The 12,679-nt window shown below is 45.9% G+C and overlaps 1 protein-coding gene across 1 annotated transcript; it reads right to left on the bottom strand.

Annotated features, from left to right (window-relative positions):
- Positions 1-3,221: 3,221 nt before the first annotated feature.
- On the bottom strand, positions 3,222-6,734 carry LOC123442716. The gene is made up of 12 exons (XM_045118836.1): positions 6,202-6,734; positions 5,671-5,874; positions 5,453-5,536; positions 5,305-5,360; positions 5,043-5,178; positions 4,798-4,894; positions 4,642-4,708; positions 4,427-4,525; positions 4,214-4,303; positions 3,977-4,131; positions 3,769-3,876; positions 3,222-3,596 (listed from the first exon to the last, which is right to left on the bottom strand). The coding sequence occupies exons 2-12, from the start codon at positions 5,870-5,872 to the stop codon at positions 3,431-3,433; spliced, it is 1,260 nt and encodes a 419-aa protein (XP_044974771.1). The 5' UTR covers positions 5,873-5,874; positions 6,202-6,734; the 3' UTR covers positions 3,222-3,430.
- Positions 6,735-12,679: the final 5,945 nt, after the last annotated feature.

Here is a 12,679-nt window from a genome sequence, read left to right as displayed (position 1 = left end):
GGTTGCCCCCCCGGTGAACTCCCGGAACCCATTCGTCATTCCCGGTACATTCCCGGTAACTCCGAAAACCTTCCGGTAATCAAATGAGGTCATCCTATATATCAATCTTCGTTTCCGGACCATTCTGGAAACCCTCGTGACGTCCGTGATCTCATCCGGGACTCCGAACAACATTCGTTAACCAACCATATAACTCAAATACGCATAAAACAACGTCGAACCTTAAGTGTGCAGACCCTGCGGGTTCGAGAACTATGTAGACATGACCCGAGAGACTCCTCGGTCAATATCCAATAGCGGGACCTGGATGCCCATATTGGATCCTACATATTCTACGAAGATCTTATCGTTTGAACCTCAGTGCCAAGGATTCGTATAATCCCGTATGTCATTTCCTTTGTCCTTCGGTAAGCCCGAGATTCGATCGTCAGTATCCGCATACCTATTTCAATCTCGTTTACCGGCAAGTCTCGTTTACTCGTTCCGTAATACAAGATCCCGCAACTTACACTAAGTTACATTGCTTGCAAGGCTTGTGTGTGATGTTGTATTACCGAGTGGGCCCCGAGATACCTCTCCGTCACACGGAGTGACAAATCCCAGTCTTGATCCATACTAAATCAACTAACACCTTCGGAGATACCTGTAGAGCATCTTTATAGTCACCCAGTTACGTTGCGACGTTTGATACACACAAAGCATTCTTCCGGTGTCAGTGAGTTATATGATCTCATGGTCATAGGAATAAATACTTGACACGCAGAAAACAGTAGCAACAAAATGACACGATCAACATGCTACGTCTATTAGTTTGGGTCTAGTCCATCACGTGATTCTCCCAATGACGTGATCCAGTTATCAAGCAACAACACCTTGTTCATAATCAGAAGACACTGACTATCATCGATCAACTGGCTAGCCAACTAGAGGCATGCTAGGGACGGTGTTTTGTCTATGTATCCACACATGTAAATGAGTCTTCATTCAATACAATTATAGCATGGATAATAAACTATTATCTTGATACAGGAATTATAATAATAACTATACATTTATTATTGCCTCTAGGGCATAATTCCAACATGCGCCGCCGTCAAGGGGGGTGTTGGAGTGCCAACTACGCTGTCGTTCTTTTCGTTTTCTCAAGAGAGAGACAAAATCATGGCGCCATGGCCTCCCCTTTCGCCGGTGGCGCGTTCCCTTGCGGGAGCGCGTTGCCGTCGAGTGGGTTGGCCGTGGTGCCTCGTTGTCATTGGATCCGCAGGGCGAATCTTTCTTTTTCTTTGCATGTTCCTCTTCCCCTTTTTTTTCTTGCCTTTTGCGGATCGGATCCGTATACTTTTCTTGGTTTTTCTTTTGGATCTAGATTCGTACTTTGCCTCTGAGGAGGTAGGTTCTTCGTCCCCACACCTCGGCTTGCCGATGCGTGTGGGGATCGAGAGGAACAGGCGCGGCCTTGCGGCGGCGCTTCTTTTTCGGCGAGGCTCTAGGCCGTCTTCGGTACTTGCCCATCTAGGGTTCATGTGGGGAGGGGAAAGGGATTTGCTTTTCTTTAACCGAACGAATCCTTGCCTAACGACTCATGATACCAATGTTTAAGTCGTAGATCGACTAAGCATAGATAGATCCGGTGAAACCTTTTACTCGCCTAATCTCGAGCCCGAGGAACTCCCTGCTCCGGCCATCGGTGCCGGTGTAGTCGTCGGAGACACGAGAGAAAGGTGTGATCGTGGGTGGTGCTTCCTGTGAGCACTGCGCTAACCCTAGATCGGAAAGGTGTGTAGGTGGGGAGTTTGGCGGCGCGGTGAACTTTGTACCGTGCGCCCCGGCCCCCACCACTTTATTTATAGCGCAGGTCACAGGGGCCCACCAACCATAACGGGTTGGGCGCCCCCGATCAGGGCGCATAGATCAAGGGCCCGGTGGGCTGTTGGGCCCACGCGGAAGAGATCAACCTAACAATAGGGTCACCATTTCTTTACAAAAGCAACATGACTAGGATATTCTAAAGATGCTACCATGGATCCCAATTCCGAGAACGCGAAACTGAAATAATACCATACCTTTCTGGAGGGTGCCACCATTCCTTCCTGAAGGGTGTCGGTGGTAGCCATCCCCTACCTCCTTCCGCGTGCCGGAAGAAACCTAGGACTCGTTCGGACAACAGCGTCGTCGATGTCAAATCCTTTCTTGGAGGTGCTGCTTGGCACGCGGCGGATCGGAGCCTCGGGCTATGGTGGTTTGTCTCTGGAAGGCGCAGCGGTGGCGGATCATCCGCTCTTTGTCGAACTTCCGTTGTTGGCATTTGTTTATTTTTTATTTTTTGGATTTGATGTGTTGTTCACTCGAGCAATGTTCTGTGTACGATGTTGGTTGCTTTGGAATACAAAGCGAGGGAAAACCCTTTGCAGTAAACAATACCATTCTAGCACAAAATATCACCCATGATGAAAACGCAACCACGGGACACGACTGAAGACCCAATGACTACGACAAGTTGTCGAGAGTAGGCTGGACTAAACCTGGGGCATGGGCAGCCCGGGCCGGGCCGAGCTTGGGTTTCAAAACTAGGCCTGGTAGTCATTTCAGGCAGGGCTCGGGCATGAGAAAACATCCATTTTATACAGAGGCCCGGCCCGAAATCCGTCTTTTTAGTCCATCCGGCCCAGGCTCAGGCCTGAATTTTTGTTTTTTGGGCCGGGCCGGGCCAGGCTCGGGCTTGGGATTTTCAGTTTGGGCTTTCTCAAGCCCAGCCTGGTCCGGGGTATGCCCAGGTTTAGGCTGGACAAGTCAGTGGTCCAGTTAAGCGGAGGCTATACTCGCATAGCCGTCCTCGGTTCCTGTGGTTAACGCAGAATGGCAACCAGACTACGAGGTGTTGAGTCAGTTTGCGGTTCGCTTCACCTTGTAGCTAGCATAGCACTGTAACGAATCCAAAACCCCGTTTAACCGAGAACCTAGATTTGTTGAAAAAGGTAAGTGGAGACGTAAAACACATACGTCACTTGTCCTTGACAAAGTGTGGGTGGGTGAACTAAGTGTGGGTGGGTAAGTGGAGACGACGGTAGCGCCGGATGGAGCTGGGCGACATTGGAAGGCATGGGGCTCGTGGCTGAAGGTGGGCACAGTAATCAAAGTGTACATGACATGCTGCACGTACTATTCTTTTGACGCTTTACACTTCAGTTGGCAAAATAAGATAATCGTCTGACCATGACATGTTACCGAAGCAAAAGCTTGATTATCAGCCATTCTGTAAGACATTTACAATCAGATGGTACTAAATTCTTCACTTACACAGGTAATATTCTGTTCTCCTTTTGTTCTGCCTTATGCATGCATGCTAGTACAAGTTTTACCACTAGCAGTACTTGTGTAAGCTCTGTTAATTTTCTGGATAACAATACAATGAAGCATCCGGGAGCCTGAACTATTTCGACGATTCCTCTGTTTCGTCCTCCAGATGCTCCTTGAGGCTCTGAATCTGGGGTTGGCAATCGACATTCTCCCAGATCGAATCGGTGATCGGAAATTCGTAGTCTTCGGGTCTCAGCGACAGCGGAAACTCCGGAAGATCGGGCAAGGATTGAAGCGCACTGCACCAGGAAATGAGAGGTGTAACATTCAGAGTTGACAAAAAAAAGATGCACAAATGGCTGTGTGTCCTTGAGCCAAAGTATTTGAAATTGTGCTAAAGAATGTGTTTGAAAAAGTTAAGAGGCTTTCAACATTGGAATCTGTCATATTCAGATGTAGAACTTAACTTACCTTTTCTTGTCTTGCTCGAAAAGATGCCCGTAGATTTGGAATTTCTTGTACGCGACATCTGGAATTTTCTTGTGCATGTTCTTCATGATGCCCCAAGGAGGAGGCACCCTACATTCAATAAAAAAAAAACGAACGCGTCATGTCATAACGTGTTTCTATTCAGTTCAATGTTACCGATGGTTTATCTTTGCAGAACTCTCAGTCAGACCTTGTGATGGGATTTGCCAGGCAAAAGCTCAGACAAGCCCTCTTGCTCTCTGCAAGGAGGTCATCAGCCGCAGAGAGGCAGCAGACCGCGCTTATATGGTTGGTCGGCTCGCTCCCCTTGTCGAGCACTAGAGCATGGTAGTAATATGCCACTGCCTGAAATGTGATAGAGATGCAACATTGCGTTAATAATATCATAAATGAGAAGCTTCAGGGATCGAATTGTTATTCGGGGAACCTTGGCGTCCATGCATTTCCAGTTGAGGAAGAGCAGGAGCTTCTTCCCGTACGAGTCGCTCGTGTCGCATCCCGACAGACAGTAGTGAGCCTGTGCAATGGGGGGAGATCAGGAAGCCAGTAGGAAAACAAGTTCAGTAGTAGGAAAGATAAAAGATGCCGATGGAAGTTGCTATAGGGTATGAATGTATGATATTGATTATGAATAGCAGACCTTTGAAAAATAGCTGACTTGCTCGCAGGCTAGCCGCCTCTTCACCGACAACGTCGCCTTTTCACACTCAGAAGCTAATCCAAGCTGTATTTCTACACACTGTTCTCCATCAAAGGTGAAGTATAAGGATTGTTTTCAGAATCATACAGTAAAAGAAAATCTGGCTTCACATTGTTATTAAAATGTATGTATGGAGAATTTGGAGTATACACTACCTGGGCCAGAGATTGAATTGAGATGGCCTCAAGCATACCTTCCTGCAGGTAACTAGGAAAATTCTTCCTGTAATTCGAAGGTGAGCTGAAGTGAGTAGTTGATCAATGGTATAGTAGTGGTACAAGTTGATAACTGGTCACAGGTTTTGTGCATACTTAATTTGTGCAGGTATCTGGACAAGTATGTGATGCACGGAGTAGTCTAAGCACCCTGATGCCCTGAGCAATGAGTCGACAACATCCTTCTTTGAATCTAGTAAACGCAAAAAAATTTGGCCATTTCATTAATTTCATCGCGAGTTTAAAAGTTAAAACAGAGCAAAAAATCAATATCACTGTGCAAGGAGTGCTCCATGAGTAGTGTTGTCTCTTTGAATCGAGCGTAGATACATGGAACTGACCTTCAGAGACCTTCTTTTCAGTTCCATCTTGACCGTTCCTCGGGATGAGTTTGAGGTTTGCCTCAAACAACGCGAGCATCGCCATCATGTGGACGACAGAAAGAACTTCATACCACGCGCTCGCGAGACAACACTCCTGGATGAAAAACCCTCTCATCAGTACTTGATCAACCAATAAGTAGTACATCTTTTTCTTTCGAAAATTGGGTAAACATCCTCGGCCTCTGCATCGATTATGGCATGGATTTTTATAGACTCTAACCTGGTCATCATCTATGGTCCTCCAGCTGAATTGCACAGATGCTTCAAGACGGCTTTCTGCAAAAAGCAAGAGCAATTGAGTATTACTAACTCTAATTAGTAGCATAGTCAGAAATAAATTCGCAGAAGTGACAGGCTGAAGTTCAAACCTTTCACTGTTAATCCAAGAACAACCGGCAGGTACTCCTCGAGGGCGCGTTGCAATTCAGAGACGGCCGACATATCCCCATGATCTTGAGAGAAAAATCAACAGTTCAGAAAAATAACATGGGACATAGTTCTTGCTACTCACTCATCACTGGTCAAGTAATTCAAATGACCTTTGGTCAGGAAAGAATAAGACAAAGAGCAGTGATCATGAACGTACATATATCTTCGGCCAGTAGGACGACCTTCGAGCGGAGCGTCGCGAGGTGATCGACGAGCTCCTTGGAAACCAGCCCCCTGAGCGGATGGACGACGTCGGTGGCCACCGGGACACGGATGGTCGGGATAAACACGGCGACCTCCTGCACGACGCTCCGGCGCTTCCTGCCCTTCCCGTTGGGGACTGAGGCGCCGCACCCCATTTCTGCGCATGAAAAAAACAGGGGATCATCTCACTGTCATGGAGGACATGTATCGTCCAGATGCACCGCGCGAGCATGTATGTGGATCAGACATGGGGAACTAATAAGAGCTGATCAATCAAGAAATGCTGGATCTTGACACGACACCAGCATACATCAGCAAATGGACGACTAAAAAGTTGAAAAGGAAATGGAGACAGAGGTAGGTAGGCGGCCAAGTTCTGGATCTCTGAAACTAAAACAAAGTCTCCAAAGCAGATGCAGAGTGCAGAGCAAACCAAGACGGGCAAGCATCCAAAAGTGACCCCCACCCCGCCCCAAACACTTACAATGTCAGCGAGGTCGCAGGCGGCCTCAGATCAGATTTGCAGACAGCGAGGAGGATGGAGTGTTTGACCCTGCGCCCCTGGAGGCTCGCCCATGGCAGGACCCGGCTTTATAGTCGGCGAGGTTAAGCAAGCGGGAATTAATGCGGGCGGTGCGCTTACGAGGAGGAGGAGGATGAGAGGAGACGCGATCGGCGAATGAATGGAGGCTTTGTGGCAGATCGGAGAGATCTTTTACGTGGAGATCGATACCGAGGATGGGGAGGAGGTCACATGGGCCATGGCGGGGAAGGAGGGGGAGGCTGTACTGTACTGGGGAGAAGCCAGTGGGACGGCCAGCTAAACTATGCTCGTGGGAACGTGTGCGGTTAACTGCTCCGCATAGAAAACTCTCGGAGGCGTCAATGGCGGAGGAAAGGAGTGACCCCCGTTTAGCCGTGGGCGGTCAGGTAGGTGCGAAGTACGACGACGATCCGGCGGTTCCGCGACCGGCCCCGGCGACCTTTGAGCACGGGTGCAGGACGGGGGAAATGGAACTAGTGTCAAACGAGAACCCCGCTCGAGGAGGAAAATGGAAAACAAATTTCTCGGAGTGTAAGTTGAGTGCTCGATCGTCGGGCACGAGATCTTGATGATGGTGATGTGAAGATCCTTCCTCTTGAACTTTGCATCTACCTGACTCGTGTCATCGGTTCGACGAGAGAGTGCGCCTCTTTTAAGATGATGCCGGTGATGGTTTAGTGAACCAAGTTGTGAGATTTTTTGTTTCATTTTTTGGGCGTCGGTTCATTGAATTAAATTTTTAATAATGATAAGTGCCTTACGTCAGGTACGGACACATCGAAAATGTTTGGTCATGTGTTCGTACCTGACGTTCAGACGTTATTAGATTCTAAAGCTTTTGTATCCCGGCCTTCTTAAAACCAGAGGAGTCATGCGAATCGCATAGCAATTGTGTGTGATTAGTACAGTTGAGAAGAGTGACACTAATAAAAATATGAGTTATTTTATTGTTCCTCCTTGTAGCATGAGAAAAGAGGGTAACAACCGTGTGCGCACTATCAAACTCGGGCTAATATTATGCACTTAGTTTAAAAGAACTAAATTGCTTAGGAGTGATGCAAATGTGCTCATTGTGTTTTCTGCTCCCAGAGAGTCCTTCTAGCACATGCTATTTTCATCTCTTCACTCTCCTACGAGTCCTCTATATGTGGAAGAAAAACGTAGGAGTGATGCTACATAACACACACATAACAGTAGATAGAACTCTCTCTCTCTCTCTCTCTCCCCCTCTCCCTCTCCCTCTCCCTCTCTCTCCCCCTCTCCTTCCTTCCCTCCCTCCCTCCCTCCCTCCCTTTATTGCGATGTGTCAACTTGTCTATATGTGTATGTGCCAGATATACCTACTTTTCCATACGCGATTTTTCATGTCAATAATCATGTGGTGATGCTAATCTAGATTTTGCTTAACCAAAAATTGCCTAATTTCCCAACAATACAAAGGACCTTATTTCTTTAGGCCATTTTCATTGACTATCTTTGTGGCTGCTCTGAAATCGATCCCATTTAGGATGCTCACTTCGAGAGGTGAAAGACAAAAACATCTTGTGGCTCACTTCTATATATGAATGTGTACTTGGTTTCGGCTGGTACTACAAGAGGGTGATTAATCCTGAACAAGAACAAATATTTTTAGGTGCCATTGTAATCTTTGTGGGTGATGTCATTAATGTGTTGGATGATAGGTTGGTTGATGCATATTTATTTATGTGAAATGCCAAAGAACTCTGGGTGCACTTGAATACAAGTTCGGTACCGATGAGGTGGTGAATTGTATGTTATACAGCAGGTCAATGACTACATAATGGTTCAGAACCATTTTGTGGTCGAGCAAGCTCATGAATTGAAGTGCATGGTAAATGAACTCAGGCTCCTTAAGTGTGTGTTACCCGAGAAATTTATTGTCGGTAGCATTGTTGCTAAGCTTCCTCCTTCTTGGAGGAACTTTGTCACTTCTCTGAAACACCAAAGACAAGATATCTATGTTGATATTCTCATTCGATCTTTGGATGCTGAAGAAAAATCAAGGGCAAAGGACACATGATCTAAAGGAACATAGGGACATTTTGCTGCCAACATATTACAAAAAAATGCCCACAAGTTTAATGGAAAAGAATAAAGTTTCCAGTGGTACCAACTTCAAGAAGAAGAAGACACAAAAGTGGTGAAACAAGGACACAAAGAAGGATCCTTGTTTGGTCTTCACTTTGAAGGATCATTGGTCTCCCCAACCTCCAACCTATATGGTCAGGAAAAAGATAATGGACATAGTTTAATTTCTACCAATATGATTATTGGCAATACTAAAAGGGGAATATTTAGATATGGTAATTTACTTAATGTTCTTTTAGTATGTCAATTTACTGATCGGGGGGTTGACACTAGTGCTAATATCAGTGTGTGTGTGTGTGCGCGCGCGCGCGTGTGTGTGTTGAAAATCATTGGCTACTTCTTATCACGCACACTAGCTAGGAATCCGCCATCCTAATGGGGAATGGACTACTTGCTTCCGTTCTTGGCATTGTTACGGTCAATCTTAAGTTTACTTTAGGAAATATTATTTTGCTCAAAAACTTGCAACATGTCCCTTTAATATTAAGAAGAATCTTGTTAGTGGATCTTGTCTTGTTAAATATTAGTTCAAGTTGGTGTGTGAGACTAATAAAGTTGCATTGTCTAAGTATGGATTTTTTTGGCAAAGGGGCTATGAGGGTGGAAGCTCCCTTTGAAGGACTTGTGTAATAGAGTGGTGAATCATGTATGCACTACTTTTGATGAGACTAATGTTTGTCATTCATGACTTTATCACATTAATTTTAGTAGTATGACACGGCTAGCCAATATGAGCTTAATTTTGAAACTCACTTTAGTAAAAGGCTGTAAGTGTCAAGTTGTGTACAAGATAAGCAACTCACAAACCATCACAAGGCCACGGGGGGAAGAAACTTAGCACCACTAGAGGTGATGCATTCAGATTTGTGTGAGATGAATGGTTTGTTCACAAACAATTTAGGGCCCAGGATTTGAAGAGTGTGTATTCAAATAATTTTAAAAAAAAATTGTAGCCTAAAACCTTGTTTTTTGCATGTATAATTAATTATAGCATCACATTGTACTGATTGTACAATATACATATGGTTTTCTGTTTTCATGTCCCTTCTTCCTTAGTTTTGCTTAGTTTTGCCCCATCCATCTAACATTCCTCACTTTTCCCTTCCCCTTCTTAGCCCAGCCTCAAAATGCTCAAATGAAAGATTTTCATCAGGTCAAAGCCACTAACCATAAGTGTTGGAATTATGCCCTAGAGGCAATAATAAATATAGTTATTATTATAATCCATGTATCAAGATAATCGTTTATTATCCATGCTATAATTGTATTGAATGAAGACTTATATACATGTCTGGATATATAGACAAAACACTGTCCCTAGCAAGCCTCTAGTTGGCTAGCCAGTTGATCAAAGATAGTCAGGGTCTTCTGACTATGTACAAGGTGTTGTTGCTTGATAACTGGATCACGTCATTAGGAGAATCACGTGATGGACTAGACCCAAACTAATAGACATAGCATGTTGATCGTGTCATTTTGTTGCTACTGTTTTCAGCGTGTCAAGTATTTGTTCCTATGACCATGAGATCATATAACTCACTGACACCGGAGGAATGCTTTGTGTGTATCAAACGTTGCAACGTAACTGGGTGACTATAAAGATGCTCTACAGGTATGTCCAAAGGTGTTCTTTGAGTTAGTATGGATCGAGACTGGGATTTGTCACTCCGTGTGACGGAGAGGTATCTTGGGGCCCACTCGGTAATACAACATCACACACAAGCCTTGCAAGCAATGCAACTTAGTGTAAGTTTCGGGATCTTGTATTACGGAACGAGTAAACAGTCTTGCCGGTAAATGAGATTGAAATAGGTATGCGGATACTGACGATCGAATCTCGGGCAAGTAACATACCGAAGGACAAAGGGAATGACATACGGGATTATATGAATCCCTGGCACCGAGGTTCAAACGATAAGATCTTCGTAGAATATGTGGGATCCAATATGGGTATCCAGGACCCGTTATTGGATATTGACCGAGGAGTCACTCGGGTCATGTCTACATAGTTCTCGAACCCGTAGGGTCTGCACACTTAAGGTTCGACGTTGTTTTATGCGTACTTGAGTTATATGGTTGGTTACCGAATGTTGTTCAGAGTCCCGGATGAGATCACGGACGTCACGAGGGTTTCCGGAATGGTCCGGAAATGAATATTGATATATAGGATGACCTCATTTGATTATCGGAAGGTTTTCGGAGTTACCGGGAATGTACCGGGAATGACGAATGGGTTCCGGGTGTTCACCGGGGGGGGGGGGGGGGGGGGCAGCCCACTCCGGGGAAGCCCATAGGCCTTGGGGGTGGCGCACCAGCCCTTGGTGGGCTGGTGGGACAGCCCAAGAAGGCCCTATGCGCCATAGATAGAAAATCAAAGAGAAAAGAAAAAAAAGGAGGTGGGAAAGGAGAGAAGGACTCCACCTTCCAATCCTAGTTGGACTAGGATTGGAGGAGGACTTTTCCTCCCTTGGTGGCGCAGCCCTTGGGCCTCCTTGAGCCTCAAGGCAAGCCTCCCCTCCCCTCCTCCTATATATATGGAGCTATTAGGGCTGATTTGAGACAACTTTTGCCACGGCAGCCCGACCACATACCTCCACGGTTTTACCTCTAGATCGCGTTTCTGCGGAGCTCGGGCGGAGCCCTGCTGAGATTAGATCACCACCAACCTCCGGAGCGCCGTCACGCTGCCGGAGAACTCATCTACCTCTCCGTCTCTCTTGCTGGATCAAGAAGGCCGAGATCATCGTCGAGCTGTACGTGTGCTGAACGCGGAGGTGCCATCCGTTCGACACTAGATCGTGGGACGGTTCGCGGGACGGTTCGTGGGACGGTTCGCGGGGCGGATCGAGGGACCTGAAGACGTTCCACTACATCAATCGCGTTCACTAACGCTTCTGCTGTGCGATCTACAAAGGTACGTAGATCAGAAATCCCCTCTCATAGATGGACATCACCATGATAGGTCTTCGTGCGCGTAGGAAAATTTTTGTTTCCCATGCGACGTTCCCCAACAATGGCATCATGAGCTAGGTTCATGCGTAGATGTAATCTCGAGTAGAACACAAAAGTTTTTGTGGGCGGTGATGTGCGTCTTGCTGCCCTCCTTAGTCTTTTCTTGATTCCGCGGTATTGTTGGATTGAAGCGGCTTGGACCGACATTACTCGTACGCTTACGAGAGGCTGGTTTCATCGCTACGAGTAACTCCGTTGCTCAAAGATGACTGGCAAGTGTCGGTTTCTCCAACTTTAGTTGAATCGGATTTGACCGAGGAGGTCCTTGGATAAGGTTAAATAGCAATTCATATATCTCCGTTGTGGTGTTTGCGTAAGTAAGATGTGATCCTACTAGATACCCATGGTCACCACGTAAAACATGCAACAACAAATTAGAGGACGTCTAACTTGTTTTTGCAGGGTATGCTTGTGATGTGATATGGCCAACGATGTGATGTAATATATTGGATGTATGAGATGATCATGTTGTAATAGATAATATCGACTTGCACGTCGATGGTACGACAACCGGCAGGAGCCATAGGGTTGTCTTTAAACTAACGTTTGTGCTTGCAGATGCGTTTACTATTTTGCTAGGATGTAGCTTTAGTAGTAATAGCATGAGTAGCACGACAACCCCGATGGCGACACGTTGATGGAGATCATGGTGTGGCGCCGGTGACAAGAAGATCGTGCCGGTGCTTTGGTGATGGAGATCAAGGAGCACGTGATGATGGCCATATCATGTCACTTATGAATTGCATGTGATGTTAATCCTTTTATGCACCTTATTTTGCTTAGAACGACGGTAGCATTATGAGGTGATCTCTCACTAAAATTTCAAGACGAAATTGTGTTCTCCCAGACTGTGCACCGTTGCTACAGTTTGTCGTTTCGAGACACCACGTGATGATCGGGTGTGATAGACTCAACGTTCACATACAACGGGTGCAAAACAGTTGCACATGCGGAACACTCGGGTTAAGCTTGACGAGCCTAGCATGTGCAGACATGGCCTCGGAACACATGAGACCGAAAGGTCGATCATGAATCATATAGTTTATATGATTAGCATAGGGATGCTTACCACTAAAACTATACTCAACTCACGTGATGATCGGACTTGAGCTAGTGTAAGTGGGTCATGAACCACTCAAATGACTAGAGAGATGTATTTTTTGAGTGGGAGTTTAGCAAGTAATTTGATTAAGTTAAACTCTAATTATCTTGAACATAGTCTAAGTCCACTTTGAATATATTTGTGTTGTAGATCATGGCTCACGCGACAGTCACCCTGAATTTTAATACGTTCCTA

The sequence above is a fragment of the Hordeum vulgare genome, chromosome 3H, assembly GCF_904849725.1.
Source record: "Hordeum vulgare subsp. vulgare chromosome 3H, MorexV3_pseudomolecules_assembly, whole genome shotgun sequence".
Taxonomy (NCBI): Eukaryota; Viridiplantae; Streptophyta; class Magnoliopsida; order Poales; family Poaceae; genus Hordeum; species Hordeum vulgare.
Note: the sequence above shows the minus strand (reverse complement) of the source record. Positions and strands in the feature narration are given on the sequence as shown.

Coding starts and splice junctions, on each gene's coding strand:
- LOC123442716 (XM_045118836.1), bottom strand. CDS start 5,872: ATGGGGTGCGGCGCCTCAGTCCCCAACGGGAAGGGCAGGAAGCGCCGG. Junction 5,179..5,304: donor GGACCATAGATGATGACCAG/GTTAGAGTCTAT, acceptor TTTTTCATCCAG/GAGTGTTGTCTCGCGAGCGC. Junction 4,304..4,426: donor AAGTCAGCTATTTTTCAAAG/GTCTGCTATTCA, acceptor CCCATTGCACAG/GCTCACTACTGTCTGTCGGG.